The sequence below is a fragment of the Salvelinus namaycush genome, chromosome 7 (genome assembly GCF_016432855.1).
Source record: "Salvelinus namaycush isolate Seneca chromosome 7, SaNama_1.0, whole genome shotgun sequence".
Taxonomy (NCBI): Eukaryota; Metazoa; Chordata; class Actinopteri; order Salmoniformes; family Salmonidae; genus Salvelinus; species Salvelinus namaycush.
Window position 1 is genome coordinate 27,101,124 of NC_052313.1, and position 27,725 is coordinate 27,128,848.

A 27,725-nucleotide genomic window follows, 5' to 3' on the forward strand; every position below is an offset into this window, starting at 1 on the left:
TGTCATCGGCAAGGATTTGTGAGTTTTAGAGAAAACAGCTAAGCACAGGCAAAATCCTAGAAGAAAACCTGGTTTTGTGTGCTTTCCAACAGACACTGGGAGACAAATTCACTTTCAGCACGACAATAACCTAAAACGCAAGGTCAAATATACACTGGAGTTGCTTACCAAGACGACATTGAATGTTCCCGAGTGGCCTAGTCACAGTTTTGAATTAGATCGGTTTGAAAATCTATGGAAAAATTTGAAAATGGCTGTCTGGGAATGATCAACAACCAACTTTACAGAGCTTGAAGAAATATTGTAAAATCCAGGTGTGCAAAGTTCTTAGAGACTTACCCAGAAAGAATCACAGCTGTAATCGCTGCCAAAGGTGATTCTAACATGTACTGACTCAGGGGGATATATTAGTGTTTTATTTAAATTTTTCTACAAAATCTGTCTTCTTTTCGATATACAGATGTTTGATTTAGTTTATTTGGAATTTTCTAAATGGATCATTTTCTTAATGGACAATTCCACATTGAATACTGCATGGGGATGAATTACGGCCACACCATCTGTTTAATGATTCTGGATGAAAATATGTTCTTGGTCTTTATCAAACGAATGTTTTTGCATATTTGCAATGTGTAACCTGTCTATGTTTAGGGGGTTATATCCTAGCCCTAGGCTAACCAATTCTAAATGGCACTCGCTGTTCGCAAAGTAGCCTAAGCGTAAAATAGACGGGATGAAATTATTCCAAGACTGCAGCTCGTTGATGGAACACATATTTCCCTATTTCAATCAACCAGTCCATTTTGAATTTGTGATAATACTGTCATTATTTGGCAAGGAATGTAGCTTATGTATCCCATCAGTTGGATACATTTTTATACGCATGTATTTCTGTAGACCTAATGGGCGCACTTATGCGCGCACTCGGGATGCTTGTGTAGAGGGAGCGGTGTTGTTAGACAAAGTCATCTTTTTAATGTTTTGACAATTTAAATGTTCTCAATATTTGGCTTTGGAATTTCAATTTTTTTAAATCCCTGGAATCATTCCAAGGTCATATTTCATAATGCATTTAATGTTTTTAAAACATTCTAAACTGAAATCCAAAACGATGATCTTTTTTTTTTTAAACGAACCGAAACTGAACCGACCTCAAAAAGCACTAAATGCTCAGCAATAGACACAGCCTATGTGGGTGCTAGGGAGGTAGGAAAGGGAGTATGAGGGGAAGGTGTTCAAGAACATGGACACGTGGGAGAGCTTCATAGTTGCCTTTACGTTGAATTAACACTATCTCAGAGTGTTGGTGTAACAGGACAGAAAACTGAGGTTCATTGTGAATGTCAGCAGGTTCTTGAAACCACTGCTCTCAAAACTGGTGCGTTAACCATCATTCAAACATCATTAATTTGCCCTTGTTGCCTCCACTTTGAAAAATGTATTGTTTTAATGGGGATCCTCCACAAATGAACTCAATGTCAGCAGGAATTTGAGGGGGATTCAGTGAGGGGGATTTCAATGGAGGCAGGTGTGGTCAACAACCTCCCTCACATTTCCATTTAAACTTAGACAGGCAGCTACAAACGGTATTTGGTCCCCTCTGCACTCTGCTACCTGCACACATCATCACAGATCTATTTGTTTAAATAATTAAAGTTTTCTGCCGTCTAGCTTTACCCACACTGTGTTTAGTTTGTGTGTCACTTTGAGTGTGAGAGAGTGACATTTGAATTCCAAAATGAGTCCCGACTCTATCACTTCCAGAGTGAAGCACTCAAATATTTAATTTCCTGCTGGAGAGGAATTGGAAATCTCTTATCGTCCTTTCATTGCCCAAACATTGCCTATCTCACTTGCTGACTTGTGGCACAGCCTCTTCCCAGAAACCTGGGGTATCAGCCAGACAAGAGGACATCTCTGCATGCACATTTTAATTTGGGAGAAACCAGGTCTGTTTCACAGGGTCCGTCCCAAATGGCACACTTTTTCTTGTGTAGTGCACTACTTTTGACCAGGGCTCATAGGGCTCTGGTCAAAAGTAGTGCACTATGTAGGGAATAGGGTGCTATTTGGGATGCATTCACTGTGTGGGAAGCGTGCTGGGAAGGGATTTGGGCTTAAGGTGAAAGCCAAAAGGGAGGGAACGAGCCAATGTGATCATCTTGAGAACATACTGAAACCACAAACAGCCAAAGGCTGCTGCAGCCCAAACCACACCATGTTGTCTTGAGGTGCACAGTGTGCATGTGAGAGATTACAACCACAAACCAGTCTCACGTACACAGTATCCAAGCCATGTGACTGCAATATGGAGAAGGTGTCTAAAGTAATGGTAGCTGTGGCCACCAGTGGAGGTTGCTAAGGGAAGGACAGCCCATAATATAGGCTGGAACGGAGCGAATGGAATGGCATCAAACACATGGAAACCGCTGTCGTGTTTTTGGCTATGCCGGATTAAGTGATATGACATGCTATTCTATAAAATTCTTTCTCTGTAATTAATATTACCTGATTGAGCTCATCGTGTAAATGTAATTAACTAGAAAGTCGGGGCACCACGAAAGAGTGTTTATAGAGCTGTATCTCTTAAAGACCTAAGAGTTTTTACATATATAGAGATATTTTACATCAATAGTAGTCAATATTAATCATCACCTTATTTCAGTCTCATCTGAAAGTTGTAAATTCTTGGTTATCTTCACGAACACTGGCTAACAAGTTGAATCAGCAATACAAAATTGGGTTTAATTATTTATTTACTAAATACCTAACTAATCACACAGAATGACATATACACAGAATGCAAATTATGTCATACAGAAAACGTTCCTGGTGGACGGAGCCGACATGACTGCTGGTTACACAAAGTAAAGGGGGTTGGGTTTGAGTGAAAGAGCGGGAAGACTGAGGAACAAAGGGAGAAGCCATGCTATCGTAAATACAGTATCTTATGCATTCTAAATTACTACCCATTTGGAGAAGGAAAATGCAATAAATATTTACTCTGAGCTGCGCTTCGGTAGGTTGGTCGTAGATGCTGGCCGTGTTGGCCAACAGAGATCTTCCTGTCCTCGGAAGAATGTCTCTGGTGGTAAATTGAATACGTTGTAGTATCGTCGTTGTGTGTTAGACTGGATACGTCGTCCGTCCTTTCCTAGCCCACGTTTACAGTGGCCGCTGCTAACTCAACAGCTAGGAGGTATCACTTTTGTAGTGAATAAGAGTTCAAAGTTCATACCATTCGCAACCAAAGCTCACGTTGAGGTTGGCTTAGTTCTGTAGTTATTATGTTAGTCCTTTTTATCGTATGGACTGTCGTCCTATCGTCCTCGGAACAGAAGGTTACATTTTCGTCAAGGGCTTATATTGTGGAGGGAGAGAAGGGTGTGTTTCATAGTTTATAACTCATGTCTCTTCACAGGGGCGGGCCACTGATTGAGCAGAGCTCTAACCTTATGAAAACCCAATTCTCTCATTTGGAAGCTAAAATTACATTTAATCTTTTCACAAATAGTTTCATATTCAAACATTTAAATTGCACAACAATTCCATGTGAATCTGATAACTAGAATGTGTAGACTTTCCCAGATACAGTTTATGTTGTCCTGTCATCAGTCATAATGTCTCAGATGACAACCGAACTGACATCATATTCATTAAGTACCAACGCATATTTTCAACTGGTTCTATTACCGAAATATGGTTCCTTTCCCCCCACCGTTTGATGTTCCCAGACTCTCTATGTTTAACAAAGGCTATTCAAGAGTCCTTCGGTAGAGTCAAGAGAGAGAGGGGAGAAAGGTATTTATGGGGGGGTCATAAACCTTACCCACAGGCCAACGTCATGACACCGCATAATTCCGCTCCAGCCACTACCACGTGGCCGTCCTCCCCAATTAAGGTGCCACCAACCTCATGTGGTGGCCGCAGGTTTAGCACACATCTTCACTCTTAGGAAAAAAAGGTGCTATCTAGAACCTAAAAGGGTTAGTTGGCTGTCCCCATAGGAAAACCATTTGAATAACTATTTTTGGTTCCATGTAGAACCCTTTTGGTTTCAGGTAGAACCCTTTTTAGTTCCATGTAGAACCCTTTCCACAGAGAGATCTACATGAAACCCAAAAGGGTTCTACCTGGAACCAAAAAGGGTATTACCTGGAACAGTGGCGGTCGGTGCCATTTAATTAAAAGGATGCTAATTGTTTGTATGAGCTTGGCCTTATTTCTATTACACCATATTGGATGAGTGTCATTCATATTCCATTCACCCAGCTCAATGTAACATCGATAGGTTTAGGCTACTACATAATACTCAAATGTTCCCTATACCCATCATGAGGTTGCTACATCCTATGAATGAAAGTTTACAAAGTTTACAGGTCGAGAGAAATTTGTGTCGTCAAGGTGACAGACGTTGACATATTCAATACCTCCTTACAAACTCTTGCCTGCATCTAGCTGATCTAGGGTGTAATCATTAGTTTCTATTGGACAAATTCAGGTATGTTTATCCCCATTTTCTTCCATTTTCTTCTCTATAAGAAAAGTTTTTCAACAGAATCGGCAGAATGAAAACACCCCTGATCTCACACACAAACACAGTTCACTTTCATAGCATCCACATACAAACAGTATGATCCCTTTGATCGTAGTATAATTCCTTCTCGCATCTACGCTCGCTCCTCCTCTGACCCTTGAGGACTTCAGTGCACAACACATCAGCTGTCTGTGACCAGGCACAAAAAAACTTTCCAAGCCACACCTTAATATGATAACCGCTAACCTCTACACATAGCCTACATCGTTGTCACCATATTAGCATACGTCATAGTCTAGTCAACATAGCTACTACAACTAATGTGTTAGTAAACCCACTACAATCATGCAGTACAGTGTACATTCAGCAAGCAGTTTAGCAGTTACACCGGCGAGCCCCAGTGGCAATACATTTATTAAACCAAAAGCTTATCTTGACTTGGAAGAGTTCCAGTGTTGGATAGCCATAGCCAGCTAGCTAACATAGCATCCCTCTCTGTTTGGGCTGGGTGTTTGAGTAGGCTAAACTAAACTGCATCTGGCTTAAAGGCCTTTGACACAACCTCTATCTTCCCCCAATGTCATCTACTCTCACTATCTGTTCAATAAAATCTGAAAATACCAACAACAAAAATATTTTAAGCAAGGCTAGCTGTGTATTTAGTATTTCATATTTAGTGCATCTCATCCACTCTACATTGTACCCATCATCTCTCTGCATCGTGTCCTAGCTTTGGGCTTGTTTTTAGTGTAATTTCTATCAGATCCATCAGTGTGTGTGTCCTTTAACCTTGGGAAACATGGAGCATGGCAGAAAACGCTAAGGCGATTAGCCGCGGCTAAGTGATAAGATAAGGGACAATAGGGATGTACCGTACTGTCTCACTGCAGAGGCAACTCTAAGAGGACAGGACACTCCTTATCCTCCATTTAAAATCAGGATGAGAAATAGGCTCTTTCTCCCTTTGAATCTAGCAGAATGAATCAGGCTGCATCGCCAATGGCACCCTATTCCCTATATAGCGCACTCCTTTTGACTTGAGCCGTATGGAAAAGGATGCCATTTGGGTCACAACCTCAGTATATGTGCTGATTAGCCTTGCTAGACACATTAGCCAGGTGAGAGGATGGCTGTGGCCCTGTGACACTGTATTGTCAGTAATATGGTGCTAAAAGGGATAGCGTGGTCTGCGGTCCACACGGTCATTCAATTAATCTTCTATCTCCAAGCGCTAATGTGTTTTTATTGCTGTCTGAAGGCTCAGTAAGCAGGTTAATGTGGTGAGAGCGTTTATGAGGAGGACACAGCGTGATTGATCATAGGGAGATGGTTCAATGTTGGACTCCATCTATGTCAGCCATGACCCCCACAGTCCCATTCATGTGGCTGTGTCATGACGTGACTTTGCTTCATTAGACTGAATAAACAATGAACTAAGACCGTGCACATGTCCACCTTTCAAGGCCATGCAAGCAGTAGCAGAAGAATATTCACCCAATTTTCATGATTGAGACACTGAGACTACTAGTGGAGGCTGGTGAGAGGAGGACGGCTCAAAATAATGGTTGGAATGGAGTAAATTGAATGGTATCATTCCATTTATTCCTTTCCAGACATTACTGATGTACAGTTGAAGTCGGAAGTTTACATACACTTAGGTTGGAGTCATTAAAACTCGTTTTTCAACCACTCCACAAATTTCTTGTTAACAAACTATAGTTTTGGCAAGTCAGTTATGACATCTACTTTGTGCATGACACAAGTCATTTTTCCAACAATTATTTACAGACAGATTATTTCACTTACAACTCACTGTATCACAATTCCAGTGGGTAAGAAGTTTACATACACTAAGTTGACTGTGCCTTTAAACAGCTTGGAAAATTCCAGAAAATTATGTCATGGCTTTAGAAGCTTCTGATAGGCTAATTGACATCATTTGAGTCAATTGGAGGTGTACCTGTGGATGTATTTCAAGGCCTACCTTCAAACTCAGTGCCTCTTTGCTTGACATCATTGAAGAAAAAAGAAATCAGCCAAGTAAAATATTGTAGACCTCCAAGTCTGGTTCATCCTTGGGAGCAATTTCCAAATGCCTGAAGGTACCACGTTCATCTGTACAAACAATAGAACGCAAGTATAAACACCATGGGACCACACAGCCGTCATAGCGCACAGGAAGGAGACGGGTTCTGTCTCCAAGAGATTTGGTGATTTGGTGCAAAAAGTGCAAATCAATCCCAGAACAACAGCAAAGGATCTTGTGAAGATGCTGGAGGAAACAGGTACAAAGTATCGATATCCACAGTAAAACGAGTCCTATATTGACATAACCTGAAAGGCCGCTCAGCGAGGAAGAAGCCACTGCTCCAAAACTGCCATTAAAAAAGCCAGACTATGGTTTGCAACTGCACATGGGGACAAAGATTGTACTTTTTGGAGAAATGCCCTCCAGTCTGATAAAACAAGAATAGAACTGTTTGGCCATATTGACCATCGTTATGTTTGGAGGAAAAAGGGGGAGGCTTGCAAGCCGAAGAACACTATCCCAACCGTGAAGCACAGGGGTGGCAGCATCATGTTGTGGGTGTGCTTTGCTGCAGGAGGGACTGGTGCACTTCACAAAATAGATGGCATCATGAGGCAGGAAAATTATGTGGATATATTGAAGCAAAATCTCAAGACATCAGTCAGGAAGTTAAAGCTTGGTCGCAAATGGGTCTTCCAAATGGACAATGACCCCAAGCATACTTCCAAAGTTGTGGCAAAATGGCTTAAGGACAACAAAGTCAAGGTATTGGAGTGGCCATCACAAAGCCTTAACCTCAATCCTATAGAAAATTTGTGGGCAGTGCTGAAAAGTGTGTGTGAGCAAGGAGGCCTACAAACCTGACTCAGTTACACCAGCTCTGTGGGAAGCTTTTGGAAGGCTACCCGAAACGTTTGACCCAAGTTAAACAATTTAAAGGCAATGCTACCAAATACTAATTGAGTGTATGTAAACTTCTGACCCACTGGGAATGTGATGAAAGAAATAAAAGCTGAAATAAATAATTCTCTACTATTATTCTGACATTTCACATAATTAAAATAAAGTGGTGATCCTAATTGACCTAAGACCTAAGACAGAGAATTTTTATTCAGATTAAATGCCAGGAATTGTGAAAAACTGAGTTTAAATGTATTTGGCTAAGGTGTATGTAAACTTCCGACTTCAACTGTACTTCAATTTAAAATGACACCACTTGTAACTATGTTTTTCAGGCTATTGTTTTGCCAGCTTTCAGCTGTGTGACCCAATGTGGATAATATGTAGATTTATACACACCACTGTCTCTGCAGCCCAAGTGGCTTAGATGTGCCTCCCCTTACGGGAAAAAATGTGAAGTTAATGTGATAACATATGACAACATTGGGACGCAAAATTTCAATATGTGATAACATGAAACAACATCAAATCTAATTTTATTTGTCACATGCGCCTAATACAACAGGTGTAGACCTTACAGTGAACTGCTTACTTACAAGCCCTTAATCAACAATGCAGTTTCAAGAAAAAAAAGTGTTGAAAGTTTTAACTAAAATAAACTGAGGTAAATACATATTATAAAAAACTTCATTTTTTTATGACCTAATTTGAGATTTGAACTCCTAACCTCTTGGTTGCTAGGTAACTGAAATTCCTGCTGCACCACTAAGACTGTGGACATAATGGCAATTGACTATAAATATATTGCCAAGAATACTTTTTAACACTTTGCTTAAAATATACTTGAAGGTGTTATTTCTATAAAATTACAGTATGCTGCTGTATTCCCGATTTCAATAAGGCCTAGATTCAATCAGTTCAAGCGTTAACCCGGCGATAGCCGACAACCGCACAACTAATGTTTTGGCGTTGCCAGAAGTGGAACTTCATTGGAGCTGTCAAATCATTGTGATTGTTCTCACGAAGCTACACCCTTCCCACTGGCGTTAGAAGTTCCGAACGAGAAAGTGAAGGCTATATAGAAATAATGACGCTTAAATTGAAAAGCATTCGACAAAATAATGAGGATTTCTATCAGCCGAATCGAGGTGTAGATTACTTCTCACATTCCGGTATTCAAACTTGTGAACAAGGCTGCGTGGGATTTCTCTTAATGCGACTCCGTGCTGCCAATGACAATGTCCACTTTAGGTATAACGCCGGGAGCCGCTTGTGAATTGAACAGCTCTAACGCAGTTCCACCTCCGACACGTCAAAACATCAGCTATGTGGATGGCGGCTGTAGACAACATGCAACATTACTTGCTGATTGGCAGCATACTGTAGTACCGTCAGTTTATCAGAATATTGCACGGGTAGCTTATTGGAGGCTTGGCATTCAGCAAGCTTTTTTTGGTCTCCCATGAGAGGGAATGTTATCCCAGTTAATGTGTTCTGTTCATTAACAATATGTTTCTACACTGCCAGTACTCAAGTCTTGTTAAAGGCTGACATAAGTGCATGTGATATTAAAGCGCCATACAGTATTTATTTATAGCTAGTCACAATGTCATTGTAATATTCACTTCCCTGCCTGCCATCAGGCCAAGAAGTGTGACAGATTAGCTCGAGTAAGTTACTGTGAAATTGACAATAACTGACTTGCAGCCAGTTGACAGTAAGTTGTAGAAAATGAAACATTAACTTTCTGTGAACCAGCTGCTATGAAGCTACTGGTAAATGCACAGTAACATCTTAACAGTGCAGTTCTTCATTGTCACAAGTTCATACAAAGATTGCAGAACTGACCGTGTCAAAACAGGTGCTCACCCTTAATCAACGTTAACATAACATTTCCACTGACGGTTGCCTCAATACAACATATTTTACACCAAAAATGGTAATGAGCCCAAGCCAGCACATCAACTCCACCTACATTTCAAAGCGCAGTAAAGATTGTACCTTATATTGAACATATTGTGTCGAAACGTACCACTATACTAGATTATCCGCACATGTACTCTAAAAGGTATCGACCAGTACAATGTGAATTCCAATGTGTACTTCTGAAGGTGCCTTATGTGTACCTTTTATATATTTTTGTAAATCAGGGAACAACGTTGTATTGTAACCATACTCTTATTTTTGAGAGTGTTTGGATATATGTTCTTGGTAACAAATCAGTACCTGGTGGCACTGTTGAGAGATTAATGCAGTTCAAATCCTGAGAGCATTGTATGTTAAAAAGCAGTGCGAAAGTTATAACTACCAATTTTTGTTTTCACATTTCACGTGATATTTGTTCCAAAACCAAGTTCCCCTCTCACTCTGAGCGCTGGGTGCACAACGGACCTGCTAACACTTCAGACTAACAGCCTAGGCACTACTGTGGAGTAGCTGCCTCCAACTGTGTAAGGATAGGCAGTTTGACTCTGTACTCTCCTCACAGACAAATTGCCTTCCAGGGAAGAAAAAGAGAAAAGAAAGGGGCATTCCAGCTCTAGTTTCACTTTTGGTGGTGGTGTTTTTTTTTGGGCCCCAGTTTTGGTTTTATGAAGTAGTTGAGAGGGGATTCGATTTTTTTTTTGCCAAATGGATCATCTCTGCTAAGGAGAAGGGTATGAATGAGAGAGGAGTCTATAACACAGTGGCTAAGACATTTTGTACAGAGAGGTCATGTTATAGTGGGGTTCCAAATCTTTATGCTCTGAGCTCAAACAAACACAGAGACGCACGCACACACACACAAATCCATCGACACACAATAAAAGTCCCAATCCCAAGCATACCTACGTTATCTTGATACCTGTAGTACTTTGTTTTGTTTTCACTCAGCCCAGATGGGTATATATATTAGGATCAATTAGTTAGCCAGCTAACTTTGATAAACAACCAGAAATAACTATTGATTAAGAAAGCTCAACTTAGGTATGTGTTTTTGGTTGTTGAGTCAATTTGAGATTTCAAGCCAAAAAATAATTCTAATTATTTCAGAATATTTAGGCAAGTTAGCTGGCTAACTCATTGATTCTCCTTTGTTGTACATCCCTCTGGTGATTACAGATTCATATTAGATTATAAAATATATATTTTCAACCAAAACTACACATTTGCAGTTTTGTGCTTAGTGGGTTATAGTCTGTTTTTCACAGACATTTGCTTCACATAATGAGGTAAATACTTCAGATAAGATGTACAGGTGACTGCCAAAATAAAGGAAACACCAATATAAAGTGTCATAATATCTCATTGGGCCACCACGAGCCAGAACAGCTTCAATGTACCTTTTTTTAAAGATGTTATTTTATCTTTTATAAACAAAACAAAACATACAGATACAAACAACAACATCATACAAACATCAACTACATCACACCTGGCCAGACCCACTAGCACATACACCCGCATCACTTTCCGCCTGAAACTGCTCCATCTTGTTTTCCGTAGACCACGCACTTTCAATATTTGAATAATAAATCATTAGATTTTACCATTGTGTTAATTATTGGGGATTGATTGATTTCCAAGTTTTTAGTATATGTTTTATGAGAAGAGAATCGTCAAACCCATCCGGGATCTCATTACATCCCCATATGCCATGTCTTGAAATATGCAGACAGATGGATTAAAAGTATGTTTACATTGTAATACTTCTGAAAGCCAACTTTCTAGCTCCGCCCACAACTTCGGGACTTCATAGCATTCCCAGAAAGCATAGACTATTGAGTCACTATTAGTTTTACACTTAAAACACGACTCTGCCATTGTGCTGTAGAATTTGTGAATTTTCCCCTCATCCAGGGGACCAGGAACCACCGGCCTGAGGAGAGAAACATGAAAAGGTGAGATCCGGTAGTTAGTGGGAAGCTGTAACCTATAAGTCACCTCGTTGACCCTCCGGAGGACCTTAAATGGCCCCACAAACTGTGGGCTCAGCTTCTTGCAGGGCAGGCGGAGTGGGAGGTTCCTGGTGGAGAGCCAGACGCGATCACCAGGATGAAACATGGAAGCCTCACTGCGGTGGCGAGCCGCCTGCTCCTTCTGGCGACGGACAGCGCGCTGGAGTCTCAAGTGAGCATCAAACCAAACTTCCTCTGCGCCCCCGAACCGTTCTTTCACCACAAGGGCTTCGGTCTGGCTCGGAGTCCACGGAGCCAAGGCTGGCTGATAACCCAGGACACACTGGAAGGGAGTAAGCACAGTGGAGGAGTGACGTGATGAATTCTGGGCATATTCCACCCAGGGAAATGTGAATGTATATTCCACTCCCCCTGAATGTCTTGGCAGTGAGTCCTCAGGAACCTCCCCAGCTCCTGGTTCATCCTCTCCACCTGCCTGTTGGACTGAGGCCGGTACCCGGAAGTGAGGCTGACCGTGACCCCCAGTTTCTCCATGAAAGCCCTCCATACTCATGACGTGAATCGGAAACGATGTCCTCCGGAACGATGTCGGAGGATGTCGGAAACGATGTCCTCCGGAAGGCCATAGTGCCGGAAGACCTGCTGAAACAGTGCCTCAGCGACCTGGAGAGCGGTAGGGAGACCAGAGAGAGAGAAATAAACCGACATGATTTTGAGAATCTGTCCACAATCACCAGAATGGTGGTGAAATCGTCAAAAGGAGGAGATCGGTGACAAAATCAATGGGGCACAGGAAGGGGAATGAGTCTCCCTGTTGGAGTGTGCCAGATGGATTTAATTTGGGCACATACTGAACATGAGTTGACATAGTGAGTCACATCCTGCGCCATGGTGGGCCACCAGTATTTCTTGGAGATGGAGTGAGCGGTGCCTGATATCCTCCAGATGTGACGCTTGGCATTCAGGCCAAAGAGTTCAATCTTGGTTTCATCAGACCAGAGAATCTTGTTTCTCCTGGTCTGAGAGTCCTTTAGGTGTCTTTTGGCAAAATCCAAGCGGCTGTCATGTGCCTTTTACTGAGGAGTGGCTTCCGTCTGGCCTCTCTACCATAAAGGCCTGATTGGTGGAGTGCTGCAGAGATGGTTGTCCTTCTGGAAGGTTCTCCCATCTCCACAGAGGAACTCTGGAGCTTTGTCAGAGTGACCATCGAGTTCTTGGTCACCTCATTGACCAAGGCCCTTCTCCCCTGATTGCTCAGTTTGGCCGGGCGGCCAGCTCTAGGAAGAGTCTTGGTGGTTCCAAACTTCTTCCATTTAAGAATGATAGAGGCCACTGTGTTCTTGGGGACCTTTAATGCTGCAGACATTTTTTGGTACCCACAAAATCCTGACTCGGAGCTCTACTGAAAAGTCATTCAACCTCATGGCTTGGTTTTTGCTCTGACATGCACTGTCAACTGTGGGACCTTATATAGACAGATGTGTGTCTTTCCGAATCATGTCCAATCAATTGAATTTACCACAGGTGGACTCCAATCAAGTTGTAGAAACATCTCAAGGATGATCAATGGAAACAGGATGTCCCTGAGCTCAATTTTTTTGAGTCTCATAGCAAAGGGTCTGAATACTTTTGTAAATAAGGTATTTCTGTTTTCATTAGGGGGTATTGTGTGTAGATTGATGAGGATTTTTTTTCTTTAATCCATTTTAGAATAAGGCAATAACGTAACAAAATGTGAAAAAAGGGAAGGTCTAAATACTTTCCCGAATGCAATGTATACATTTATAGTTAGTTAATTTAGCAGATGGTCTTATCACACTATAGTGCCATCAGACTTCTGATACCAATGCAGGGTAAAATGGGGCCACAAAATTGGGAACTGCTATAATCTTTTTTTAAATATAAAAGTATTTTGAAAATACAAATTAAAGCTCTCAAAAGTATGTTGTTACATAATATATTGGAGTTTAGTTCAGCCCAGTGTAATACAGATGACAAAATACATATTTCAAATACATTTAACAGAAATAACTGCCCATCTCTGACCCAAAGCATGATGGGATGTTAATTGCTTAATTAACTCAGGAACCACAACTGTGTTCAATGTACTTTGTATCCCTCATTGACTCACTTGTTTCCATTATTTTGGCAGTTACCTGTATGTAAATCCACAATAACGGGCCATGTTTTAGCAAACAGGTTTGATTAGCACTCTGGACCTCCTTGTTTTCCTGTGTGATGTTGGAGATCAATAAGGCAGAGAGCCAGGAGAGGAGGGAGCTGCCTGGGGCACTGGTGGGTGGCTGGTCACTAATTAAACCAAGAAAGAGAATAGAAAAGTAAACAAATAAATAAACAAGCACAATAAATAAATAGATCCAGAAAGGAATGTTGCCATAAATCTGTAAGAGCTGAGAGAAAAAAGCTGTGATGGTCATCACTTCATTAGCTCAATCCTGCTATGATCGATGGGCCTGCCTCCACTGGGGCTCACACACAATCACACGTGCACGCGTGCACATACACACGCACACGCACACACACACACACATCAGTGGGAATCAAACATGATGAGAATATAGAACAGGGTGTTCCAATGTTATCTTATTATCAGGCTTTCAGCTTTGATTGTTAGAGGGCAGGTTTCAATTGACTAGTAGTAGTAGAAGTAGTATGCAATATAAAAGATGCAATATGTAACTTTTTGGGCGACCCGTCCAAATTCAGTTATAGAGCTGTCATTCTCATTGAACGCAAGTCTAAGAAGCGGTAGATCTATTCTATGTGCGCTATTTCTATGCCTTCTGTTCTTAAGTTTCATTTTTGCATCTTTAACTTTCGGTTTTGTACACCAGCTTCAAACAGATGAAAATACAATATTTTTGCTTATTGAAAATACATTTCACAGCGGGTTAGATGGTACAATGATTCTCTACGCTATACATTGATGGTTTTGTCACATAAACTGAAATTAGGCGAACCTTTAGAATTTTAGGGAAGAGGAAATGGCGGTGCGATTTCTGCATATTGCACCTTTAAGACAATAATCACAACATTGTTATGTTAATGTGATCTTCAGAGTTGAAGGTGTCAGTTAGTGATTCAGAACTGGCAGCCAGTTTGGACAGGTTTGACTCTGTCTCGTCCCACAGACTTGAAGATGACACATTAACATTCATTTATGGCTCTCCGTAGGACAGTCAATCATTATGGAGTCTCCTCTCCACACACCCACCTTATCAAACTGGACTGTCATTACTGAAGAGTGTCTGATAACCCTCAATATCTCCATCCATTTTCTCCCATCCAATAACACCATGTGCTAACCTTGGTTTGAGATTATCTGCATCTTTCGCCGCACCTGCTATAACAACTCTAAATCTGTGTACACAACCAATAAACTTAGATTTTATATCTCATGCCTCTGCTGAAGCACGCTGCTCATGAACAGCTAAACAGGCTAAGCCACAATGATGCTAATCTCCTCCTTCAATACACACGCACGCACACACACGCACACACACATATACACCGTATCTGCTGCTGAAGGCTGAGCTAGATCCGGAATCTTCCGTGAATGGTTGGAGGAGAATTGTTACCAGAGTTGTTATGATTAGGCTGTAAATGCTGAACAAGGCATTTACAGTATACAATAATAATTTCAGCATCATAACATTTGTTCAAATGAACTTTTAATCACAAGTGTCAGGCCTGTTTATGAAGAGCGAGGCCCTACAGTGACAAGAACTGGAGAAACAGAGACCAGCAGCATCCATGAATGATGAGTGTCCCCTACTGTTGAATAGGAAAAATGCAGTGAAAGTGTGTGTTCAATCTCTAAGCACCTGGTAGACGGATTGTGCCAATTGTGCGCGCGTGGCTGTGTCTGTGTGTTTGGGTCTGTGTGTTCAAGAGAGAGATTCTAAAGGTTGTTTTGGCTGTGTTTCTCCAGCGATGCCAAAGGAGAGTTCTGCAGAGCGGAAGGGCACACACCCCCTGCACACTGGACTGATCCTGGGCATCCTCATGGTCATGCTCATCATGGCTGCCACAGTCCTGGTCACCGTCTACATCTACCATCACCCCACCTCGGCCGCAAGCCTATTCTTCATCGAGGTGAGTCTTAACACTATCACTACTCTATGAGAGGCTACTAGCAGCTCTATGCACATTTGCGATTCCCTGCAGGAGACCCGGGGTTCAATCCCTGTGAAGGGAGCACCCTTCTCACTATATCTCCTCTTCACCTATCTCCCACGGCTTCTCATCTGTGTGTCCATAAAGCATAAAACATATGAAAGAAGAGTGACTCTCCATCCACTCTCCCCAAAGAATAACAAGTTCATGTACAAAGACAGGTATTGCTTTGACTTCTCAAAAGTCCAAAGTATCCACTAGATTTAGAAGTCCATTTGGTCTGGACTGTCTATATGTTGGTCAGTTATGTGACCTGAAGTACTTCAGAACAGCAGGCCCGAGACGCATGCTAGCCTGAGGGTAGAGTCTCTCTCTCTCTCGCTCTGCCTGTCAGGTTTGAATATGATGTGTGCTTTCCTAATCTACCCCAGCAGATACTTAATTCCCAGGTCAGGCTATAACTAGACGCCCGTATGTGTCCCAAATTGCACTACATTTGACCAAGGTACATAGGGCTCTTTTCAAAAATAGTGCACTTTATGGACAATAGTGTGCCATTTGCCATTTGGGATGCAGCCCCGCCAAAAACACATTGAAAAGGACAGCACACTTTATAGCTTTACACTTTATCCGTATCTCCAACTCATAAAAATGCATGATTGCTTTCACAGTGCGCAGGCTTGGTTCTTTGTTGATAAATACCTACGAATGCGTCGACAAGGAAATGGTTTCGGTTTCATTTGTACGGTTTGGAAAATGTAATGAGACTGATTGATGTTTAAACATCTAGAGAAAATAAACGACAAACGCATAATCTTCAAGGTCAATATCGCACAATGAGCCAATCCCTCGACAAGGAACAATTTCCCTGAGAGAATTCAAATGCTTCTCTCGCGGAGCTCTCATCACTCACCGAGTGGTTTAGTACATGGTATATATTAAACGGCGAGTTTCAATTAATCTCATACAAAACATCGGCTTCAATCACACATGCCTAAGATACCTCAGATATTATTTCTCGCTGTCTGTGATACAATGTACTTTGCTTATTACGATCTATCATAATTAAAATGAGAAGGGCAAGCTAGCTACTGACAGTTCAGCTGACACAGGATGTAGCACAGTGGCCTAACCCTGAGCACAGGTCAGTGGCATTGCTAACCTTTGATCTTTGACCCTAGTCTGAGACCTCAATGACCCTCATGACTTCTAACATGTTCATATACGGTCCTCTAAGGTCCTCTAATGCCGGGTGTACACTACACGACTTTCAAAATCCTTACATCGCTGAGCCTCTCACACTGAGCGGATGTCTTTCGTGTAGTTCTTTGTCTTGCCAACGTAGTGGTGCGCACACTAAACGATCTGGTGGGGTGTCACACACTACAAGATTCTTCACTTGGTCGTGAGGATTCTCCGTACCACCACATTGTCTTGCAAAAGCAATGATATGATGACGTGATAAGATTGTTAATGAGGCTAGAACAAGCTGTGGCTCAAAGCAGCCTCATAAGTTTTCAGTCAGACATTCACGCTTGCCAAACAGAGTTGACATTTCTAGCCAACATTTTGAATTGAATAACATTAATTGTGAACTTCAGAGCTGTAACGATTTGACAATTTGGCTTTGGTTAAAGGCAAGTACAAATGCATACTGGTAGTCATCGCTCCTGCTCGAGAGTCTACACATTCTGGGTGATGCGAAACAATGTCATCATCTCACTGGCTTCTTCTCTGGCGAGCTCTCATTGGCTATTGCTGATCATTGTTTTCAAAACTTGTTGTTGCACATCTCACACTACAAGAGCTTCGCAGATTTTGTGCCGATAAAATCAAACATGTTTGAAAATATCTGGGACAGCTAAAAGACATGATCGGTAGTCTCAGATTCTGTCTCTGACACGCTCACATTAAACAAGCGTCGGTGACAGCTGCACGCACCGAGTAGACAACAACATGGGGATTTTGTCTCCGATCTCAAAAAATGTAATTGGGGATAAAATCTTGTACTGTACACCCGGCTTAACCTGTGACCCCTTTCCCCTTCTCCAGAGACGTCCCAGCAGGTGGCCGGCCATGAAGTTCCGCCGAGGGTCCGGTCACCCGGCCTATGCGGAGGTGGAGCCTGTGGGCCAGGAGAAAGAGGGCTTCATCGAGTCTGAGCAGTGCTAAAGGGCATCCCCCCCACCACACACACACACAAACACCCCCCACCGTGCCGCTCTCCCCCTTCCCGTATTGCCCCCCTTGCGCCCGCTCCACAGGGACTGACACACCAGTATTGCCCCAGAAACAGGCCTTCCGAATCTGCCGTACCCATGGCGACTGATTGACGCTGGTCTCTTGTTTTGTTGATTAAAACACTCACTGTCAAGATTGTAAACTTAAATTAGAAAATTGTGGAGGTGTTAATTTGAAACCCCACACTCTTGCTGGTTGTCGAAGAGTGGGCCTTGTGTTTGGTGGACTACCATGGTGGACTACCACCTTCAACCCTGGCTTGTCCAACAGAGAGCTGATCTGAGAGCTAAGGGAGGGTCACTGCCAGAGGGACTGTGCTGTAGGAAAATCTTGAAAACTGATCTCAAGTCAGCTCTTCGTCCAAGTCCTCAAAGTCTCACACTCATGCTGGTTGAAGTGACTGACTGACTGACTTGTTGGGGACAGAGGGAAAGTAGCCCCGTTTATACCTGGTGCTAATATGCGTCCTTTGTCCTGATCTTGTCCACATTTTGATTGTGCCAACATTTTAAGACAGGTGTAGATGATTAAGACACATTGTGATCTGATTGTGATCAGATCTTCCTGACCACCTCCGGAGGTAGTCAGGCACGCATTGCATCTGGATATCAATTAAGTGTAAACAGATCTGGATGGTCAAACCATTTAAATCATCATAATACCGACCTTTAAAATCATTGACAGGTATCAAAATTGACTTAGGGCATCAGTAACTGTCTTAAAACAAATAAATCCATATTATTTTAAAATATATCTGTCAAATAATTTGCATACAAGGAGGCATGAGCTCATCTGGTCACAATGCGGGTACAGTGGACGGATAAGAGACACATTTTAATACTATGTGTAGAGGCGAAAAAACCTTGATCAGATAGTGATTGGATCATATTGATCAGATCACGAAACTCACATGTTAGCACAAGGTGTAAACGAGGCTATTGAGTGGGTTGTACAGAGTAACTGCACTACACTGTGCTGGTGTGTGATGCATTGGGGGAGTAGGTGGAATTATACAATATATTTTTCAGAAACAATACTGAGTATGTGAACAGAGATCTCGACTTTAAACGTTGGTGAGGTTATATAGACTTTACATCCTTTTGGGATTTTGCTAATGTACTTTTTTCGTATTTTGTTTTCTGTTGCTTTTTTTACTTGGGTTTTCTTATTCCTAATCAGTGTGGGGGTTTTGTCTTGCTTCCCACTACCATAATAAGGCTTCTTTGCCATAGCTTTTACGCCATAGTGTGGTTCAATAGTGTGATATGCTCTTGCTACTGCCACTCATCCCATCCGGGAGTAGCAGTCTGCAAGTCTGGAAATGTTCAGCTCTGTCATCTCTTTTTTTTTTCTTTTTTTGTCAAAGATTGTGTGGTTTTTGCTTACTGAGAAAACCTCTGTTTTCCACGATGGGGTGACGGGCACACTCTTCTCTCCTCATTGGTTTGATAGCTCCCTTATTAACATATGTTGTTGTTGTTTTGTTTGTCTTTACAGGGATTTCAGTACTGCCGTGCCATTATTTCCTTGACTGGAGTCTGCTCAAACATTTTTTGCACAAAAGTTTTTCCATGCACATATATCTTTAGTTCATTTGACTTGTGGTACTAATGCAAAATTGCAAGACAGGCGCTTGTGAGTGTGTGTGGTTGTGTGTATGCATGGTCTATATGTGAGTGAGTGAGTGTTTGTGTGCTTAGATATCTACCTGCTTGAAGGTGGGTCAGTTGGAGCTGGTTCTGTGTAATTGATGCTGATTGGTTGACCTGAGGTACATTAACAAGATGTTATGAGACGTGTTGGCGATACATTAAAAAACATACCTGGCTTGAGTTTGCCTGGGTTTTGAATTGTGGTATGCAGTGTGGTTTTCAATAGCAGTTTGACCTGCTGCTGTTTCGACCTGAAGAAGAATCTAAATTGTACAGGACTGGAGGATTCGTGTTATATGGAGTGAGATATCTGCCGAAAGGTTAAACGAACGTAATGTTAGAGATCTCCAAAAATGTATTTTTGACTCTAACTCCATACTGTGCCAAGTCAATATAAATGGATGACTAGTACCGGTACATGTCATTTAACCCTAGCATAGCAATGTATATACATGGGTCTACACCTTCGTAGATTGACTCTCAAAACATTTGCAGATCCGGGTTATTAATGAAAAAGCATACATATGATATATTAGATTACTATTTTGTTTTTGTTTTTGAGTGGCCTTTTCTTCTCAATTTTTTTTCATATTTTTTTTCCCAAATGTGAATTAATGTATCAATCATTGCATAACTGCTGTTGCTGATCGATATAACGGACAAGGCTTTCATACATTGATCAAATCAAACAAAATGATGATTTTTGTTTCTTCATACTTATGATTTGTATACTGTACCAAGACTGACCGAACAAATACAATGAAATGTATTTCACCATCAATTGTAGATTGAGCTGGGAAATATGCCTTGGGCTACAATAGTACACACACACTGTACTATTTAGAATTACAAATAAATAGATTATACAAAAAATATATATCTCAAATGTGCAATATAACATTCATCAAACTTCATTATGCATTTTTTTATTTTCAAAAGTTTAGTGATAATGATTGGGAATTATTTAGGGTTACATCATTGATGATGAATTAATCCCCCATTGCACTGAGACCAAAGACCCATCCCAATGTTTATTTTGTCAGCATACTACGATGTTCTCCACCATGGAGACCTCTTCTACTCTGTGTCCCATGTTCACAATCTCTCACTTCATTCCCCACCAAGTCCAAATCTATCTCGCCCCTTAACGTTGAATCAATCCACTATTTTCATATTGCACTCACCACTTTGAGGACACCGCCACAGGCCTACATTCAACTCAAAACACACGCAGAGACATAGGCACACACTCACACAGACGCGTGCAACGTACGCACACACACACACACACGCGCGCACATGCTCGTATAGGATGAATGATTCATCAGCTGCTCAAGAGCTCAACACAACCCCATTCATAACAAGTCCATCTACAGAGGTGGAGTTACTGAGCACAGCAACCATCTACTGATCATTACGATTATTTTCCAAAACATTGTTAAAGAGTCGATGGGGGGGGGGGGGGGGGACACGTGACTACCCTCATAGCTTTTCCATGGCTACAGCCAAATGCTGTAGTCCCAAATGCTACACTATTCCCTACAAAGTGCACTATACAGGGAATAGGGTGCCATTTGGGACGCAGCCACTGCTTTGAGATTGGCTCAGTCTTCCCTTGTGAAGAAATGCTGTGTTGTTTGAGCTCTCTGGGACATCTGCATGTTCTGCTGCCACCTAAAACGGCAAATGTTTTTATAACCACTCAAATCTGTGTCCCAAATGGCATTCTATTCCCTATTTAGTGCACTACTTTGGACCAGGACCCATAAGGCTCTAGTGAAAGGCAGTGTACTATAAAGGAAATAGGTTGCCATTTGGGACGCAGACGAAGTGGACTGAGGATGGAGCTGATAGAGGGGTTTGAGTTTTGTAAACAAACTTGGAGGATGAAGTGGGGGGCATTCAGTAGGCCTAAGTGTTCAGTCTGCGTTAGACAGTGATTGCAACATTTTCAAACTAGTTGTTTGGGATAAGAAAGCCTATTCAAGTTACTCCAGTAATCACTGAATGGCCTGATGGCTTTCAACCAACATTCTCTTAACTTTAGCTTTTTTAGAATAAGAAAAGCAACATTTGCTGCGTTTAGACAGGCAGACCAATTCTGATCTTTTCCCCACTAATTGGTCTTTTGACCAATCACATCAGATCTTTTCACATCAGATCGTTGTCAAAAGACTAATTAGTGAAAAAAATATAAGAATTGGGCTGCCTGTCTAAACGCAGCAGTTGTGCTGTTGTTGAGATTAAAATACTGCAGAGTGCTGTTGCTTTTTCTACAGACGAATGACTTAAAACGAACAATGTAGCTCATACAGGTACAAGTCTTGTTCCACGGTGATTGCCTGAACTCAAAATGGAGGACGGAGGAAGATTCACATTTCTTCTAAGCTGTGACCCTATGTTTTGTTTCCGATCTCATTGCAAAACTCTGTAGGACATGACAACGAGAGACTCAAAAATCACACAGTACCCTAGCTGTCTGTCATTTCTGTAACTACTGTCATTTTGATTACATTTGAAATAAAGAATGTTGTTTAAATCTTGTTTTCCACTTTTCTGTTCACCTCAAATGTCTGACTTAGTAGTTACTGTTGTGACATTGGGGAATTGTACACTACAAGTATAATTCATCATTAATACCTAAGTAGCAACACAAGAGAGACAGCCCTGGTGACCGTGCTGTGCTGCCCCTTTCGGTCAGTCTCTTATCCTCCCCCCGATGAGTTCTGTGTTTCCCTTCCCTCCAGCAGAGTCCTTCGTGGTTTCCTTTGAAGGCTGTTGGTCCATCCTGCTGTGTGAGCAGTGGTGTAAAGTACTTAAGTAAAAAATACTTTAAAGTACTACTTAAGTTGTTTTGGGGTGTATCTGTACTTTACGATTTCTATTTTTGACAACTTTTACTTTTCTTCATTCCTAAAGAAAACAATGTACTTTTTTGCGCCATACATTTTCCCTGACACCCAAAAGTACTCGTTAAATGTTGAATGCTTAACAGGACAGGAAAATGGTCCAATTTACACATTTATCAGGACAACACATGGTCCTCCCTTCTGCCTCTGATCTGGCGGACTCACTAAACACAAATGCTTCGTTTGTAAATGATGTCTGAGTGTTGGAGTGTGCTCCTGCTTATCGATACATAAAAAAATAAAGACAATTGCGCCGTCTAGTTTGCTTAATATAAGTCATTTGAAATGATTTCTACTTTTACTTTTGATACTTAAGTACATTTTAGCAATTGCATTTACTTAGGTATATTTAAAATCAAATACTTTGACTTTTACTCAGGTAGTATTTTACTGGGTGACTTTCATTTTTACTTGAGTCTTTTTCTATTAAGGTATCTTTTACTCAAGTATGACAATCGGGTACTTTTTCCACCACTGTGTGTGTGTGTGTGTGTGTGTGTGTGTGTGTGTGTTGCTGACAGCTCTCCATCTCTGAGGAGGAATCAGCAAGAAGAGTGTTTTCCTCAGTGGAGTGCTAGTCAGTATTTTTCCCCGGCTTGATATAAAAAGGTGTTAAAAAATAAAGAGGAAAGGATGTTTGAGGCATAGAGGCAAAGGTGAAATGACTACGGCTGGGTAAAGTAAGGTAGTCTGCTGGGTCTAGCCTCTACATCAATGTGTTTCTCAAAGCAATTCAGCCAAAGCAGTGGCCACAATCTCTCCTGAAATTAAGTTTTGAGGTGAGTTACTGAGCACAGCAACCATCTACTGAGGGGTTATATGATGAGGGTTAAGAGGAAATATTGTGGCGGTATCTCATTCAAATGCCAAACTTGTTATAAATCATTGAGTTCCAAAAACCCCTCTAGCAGCTGCAAAACGGTCCTATCCAACCCAAATTCACTGTTGAATCTTATAATCCCTGCTGTTGTGGATAAATAAATGAATAGCGCACACAGAGTGAGACAAGAGACAGACACAGGATGCTTGTATTAAACCTTAGTATTCTGTACCCCCAAGCCACTAGACACCCTAACAGATATGTTTCATTTAAATATGACACCAAAAACTTCAGTTGGTATAATCCAAAATCCATTTAAAGTTTTCTGTCTCTTGAGAGGCTGTTTAGTGGCTGTGCTCAGTTTTGTGTGCATATACAGATGATCGCAATTAGACAGAAGCCGGGGGATAATGCCTTTTTGAAGCTGATACACAAATGCAAATTGATAACTCTCTTCCCATCAAACAACACGTGAAGACAGCAGAACTGTCTACAGTCTTTACACAACAGAAGCCTGTCGGTTGTTAAAAAAATGTATCTCCAACGCGGGCAGATTTAATTAAAGTTTCGGATGAGCTCGGCAACTCTGCGTCTGACAGCTAGGCTACACACGGCGCAGCAACATGAGTGTCTGTCTAGATGCGTCTCACTGAGGCTGTGATTCTGACTTTGTAAACAAGAAGTGTGTGTGTGTGTGTGTGTGTGTGTGCGTGCGTGTAAACAGGTGTGTTTGGGGATAAATTGAAAGCAGGTTTCATCGAGCAGATGTTGAGATATGAGGGGCTCTTTGACTGGCTGGGGAAGTCACTGCTGCTAGACTTGTTTAAGTAAAATGTTTGTGTGTTTTTAGGATCAGCACTACAGCGATGGACCAGTGGAGTGTGTTAGGGGGGATCCAAAGCCAGGACCTGGAGCTTTCTGTGCATGAGGAGTCAGAGAGTGGACCACACACACACCAACATGTGGGTGCACACACACACACAATTGTCATCCCATTCTTCCTGATAAACCGTGATGTGGTAAATAAATAACAGCAAGATGGAAGCATTTTAGACCATCCCTGTAGGAAACAGAAAAGAATAGCCATTGTAAAGAAAAAGTCACCAATCCAGAAAAAGACCCCTTTGAGGAATACTCATCATATATCCGGACTGTCACCAGAACCTGCTTCACCAAACACTACCGCTAGGGAAATACACTAAACAGGAGTAACACTGCAAAAAGGGACGGAGACATGCAGAAGAAAGCTCCAGGGACACCATCTGAAGCACCAACAACATTTCTACATGACTCTATACCCCACCTCAGGTGGGCCACTTGAGGTGAGGACAGGGGTGTATAGGGCATGTAGGGAATGGAGAGCTGCACTCTATACTGTCAGTGGTTTGTAGTGGTGTCAGACGGCAGTCCAACAATGTACTATAATTTATTATAAACTGGGTGGTTCGAGCTCTGAATCCTGATTGGCTGACAGCCGTGGTATATCAGACCGTATACCACGAGTATGACAAAACATATTTGTATTACTCTAATTACATTGGTAACCTGTTTATAATATCAATAAGGCATCTCGGGGGTTTGTGGTATATGGCCAATATACTACGGCTAAGAGCTGTATCCAGGCACTCGTCGTGCATAAGAACAGCCATTAGCCGTGGTATATTGGCCATATACCACACCTCCTCTGGCCTTATTGCGTAATTATACATATATTATAGTATTGTTATAGTATATTAAACAACATGTCCATGAGCATAATAATCTGGTAAAACCCTGGCAACCACCCATCTAATATTAATACCATAGCATTATTTTTGTAGGTTTTGTCAACTGAATGCTGGGTTTTATAAGTACAAACATGATGTCTTATTGCCATCTAGTGGTGCAACCTTTTCATAGAGTACAGGTCCATTTGGAATAGGATGCAATTGAGTTCACATGATAGTCTTCCATGCTGAAAAAAAAACAGTATAGACCAGTATAAATTGCAAGCTGGTCTATGCTGGTCAAGCTGGTCTGACCAGACCAGACTTCATTGTGTTCTCACTGGTGAACAGCCTTCGTTGTGTTTTTACTGGTGAACAGCCTTCGTTGTTTTCATTGGTAGGCCAGCCTTCATTGTGTTTTTGCAGGTGATCAGGCTTTCGTTGTGTTTTCGCTGGTGACAGTGTTTTCCTTAAGTACATTTAGTAGAAAAAGTAGCAAGCCAGTGAGTCCGGGCTGGGTGGGCCGGGGGTGATTTCCCCCCGCATATTCTTTTTGCAAAACAAGCTATTTTGGTGGCCTCTGGTGCATTCTAATGCCTTGATTCCATCCAGAATACACAGATAAATTATTGAATACTTTAACGATTTTACTTCCCAGATTGGTGAATTTAGTTTTGGAATTGATTAGAAAGACATGACTTAAAAAGTCATGCAATAAAAAGTAATTGTTAGTTGTTTTGGATATTGTCTAGGCCTATATGTTCAGGACAGTTTTGAAACCTTTCTTCTCTTGAGATTCAAGTCATATTCAGAGTTTTACTGCAAGATATGAATTACCACAATTATTTTTCTTCTTCAAATTATGTATTTTATTGGCTCTGCTGCTGTGGACACTTAGGGTAAGGAAACCAATGTGTCATTGTGTCATTTGGGTGAACTATCCATTTAATAGTTTGGCCTGTCAATCAATCACTGTGGGTGGGATTGTCAGGGGAGGGGACAGGATGTTTGCAGTGGCAATTTTAGCATGTAAATCTTGGTGGGCAAACTCATTTTTAATGCATGCTAGCAAAGCCACTACACCACAATAAACAATACATGAATTGCACTATAACGGTGACAAACGGTGCCCACAAAGAGGTGTCACTACAGTCCCTGGTTCGAATCCATGCTGAATCACATCCGGCCGTGATTAGGAGTCCCATAGGGCGGCGCACAATTGGCCCATCGTCGTCCGGGTTTGGCCGGGGTAGGCTGTCATTATTAAATAAGAATTTGTTCTTCACTGACTTGCCTAGTTAAATAAAGGTTAAATTAAAAATATATATATTTTTAAAAGGTTTCATTTCAGAAACATGGGAGTGAATCCTTACCACCGCTACACCTCAGCGGAGCCTCATCTGGCAGCGGAAAAGTTTATTCAGCCTCATTTACTGCCTTTTGAAAAACCATAGCTGATATGGCTGACTTGCTTAAATAAATATGGTTTCTACTGACTCCTTGTGGATTTGTGTAACTTAATAAAAAGTGCAGAGAGAGAGAGAGAGAGAGAGACGCAACTTACCATTTGAAGAATTTTAGTAGACCTATGTGGTCAAAAAGTAAGGAAAATATACTGAACAAAAATATAAACGCAACATGTAGTGTTGGTCCCATTTTTCATGAACTGAAATAAAAGATCCCAGATATTTCCATTTGCACAAAAAGCTTATTTCTCTCAAATGTTGTGCACAAATTTCTTTACATCCCTGTTAGTGAAGCATTTCTCCTTTGCCAAGATAATTAATCCACCTGACAGATGTGGCATATCAAGAAACTGATTAAACAGCATGAACAGCTTGTGCTGGGGACAATAAAAGGCCACTAAAATGTGCAGTTTTGTCACACAACCCAATGCCACAGATGTCTCAAGTTGTGAGGTAGCATGCAATTGGCATGTCCACCAAAGCTTAATGTTCATTTCTGTACCACAAGCCGCCTCCAACGTCGTTTAGAGAATTTGGTAGTATGTCCAACCGGCCTCACAACTGCAGAACACGTGTAACCACACCAACCAAGGACCTCTACATCCGGCTTCATCAACTGCGGGATCGTCTGAGGATTATTTCTGTCTGTAATAAAGCCCTTTTGTGGGGAAAAACTCATTCTTATTGGCTGGGTCTGGCTGCCAGGTGGGTGGGCCTATGCCCTCCCAGACCCATCCATGGCTGTACCCCTGCCCAGTCATGTGATATCCACAGATCAGAGCCTAATGAATTTATTTCAATTCACTGGTTTCCTTATATGAACTGTAAATCAGTAAAATCCTTGAAATTGTTGCATGTTGCGTTTATATTAAAGTTCAGTCTATTTTCCCAGCCGGAGCTCGAGTTCCCAGTTGTCTCGAACGCACCGAAGTCTGAGATTTCCGAGTTCCAAAGTCATGGTGAATTGAAAGCACGGCCAATGTATTCAACCTTTTCTGGCCCATGGTGTAGCGTGTGAATGTTTATCCTTTTAAGCTTGGAAAAGTGACCCTTTCAGACAGATGTTTTAAATCCTTAAACCCAGACTTGGACCACACATCCTCTCCACCAAATAGCAGGCAGGGAAGCAAAATACTGATTCCTTCCAAACCACTCATTGTTGCATTTGCAATTTCTTACTTGTTGTGTATTGTTTATGTCCAATGGCTGATGAGCACTGATATGTTTTATCTATGCTTTCTCTTCATATGACAGGGATTGCAAAGGATTTGCCGGTAGATTGTCAATGTGATTCATGATGATGACTGCTTGTCTAGCTTGCTAGCTAAGATTTTGAAAGTATGATGTTGACAAGATCAGTCCAATCAAAGCTACGGTAGATATAGCATGATTTGACATCATTTTATCTGTGGCCAATGACCTTGAGCCT

At 41.5% G+C, this 27,725-nt stretch overlaps 1 protein-coding gene across 1 annotated transcript in view; it reads left to right on the forward strand.

Annotated features, from left to right (window-relative positions):
- The window catches only part of LOC120051162 (plexin domain-containing protein 2-like), a 179,344-nt gene extending 159,769 nt beyond the window's left edge, over window positions 1-19,575 (forward strand). The window contains exons 13-14 of the mRNA XM_038997876.1: window positions 15,318-15,481; window positions 17,555-19,575. Coding sequence (XP_038853804.1) covers window positions 15,318-15,481; window positions 17,555-17,674 — 284 coding nt within the window. The 3' untranslated portion in view covers window positions 17,675-19,575. The remainder of the gene's footprint in view (window positions 1-15,317; window positions 15,482-17,554) is intronic.
- The last annotated feature ends 8,150 nt before the right edge of the window (window positions 19,576-27,725 follow it).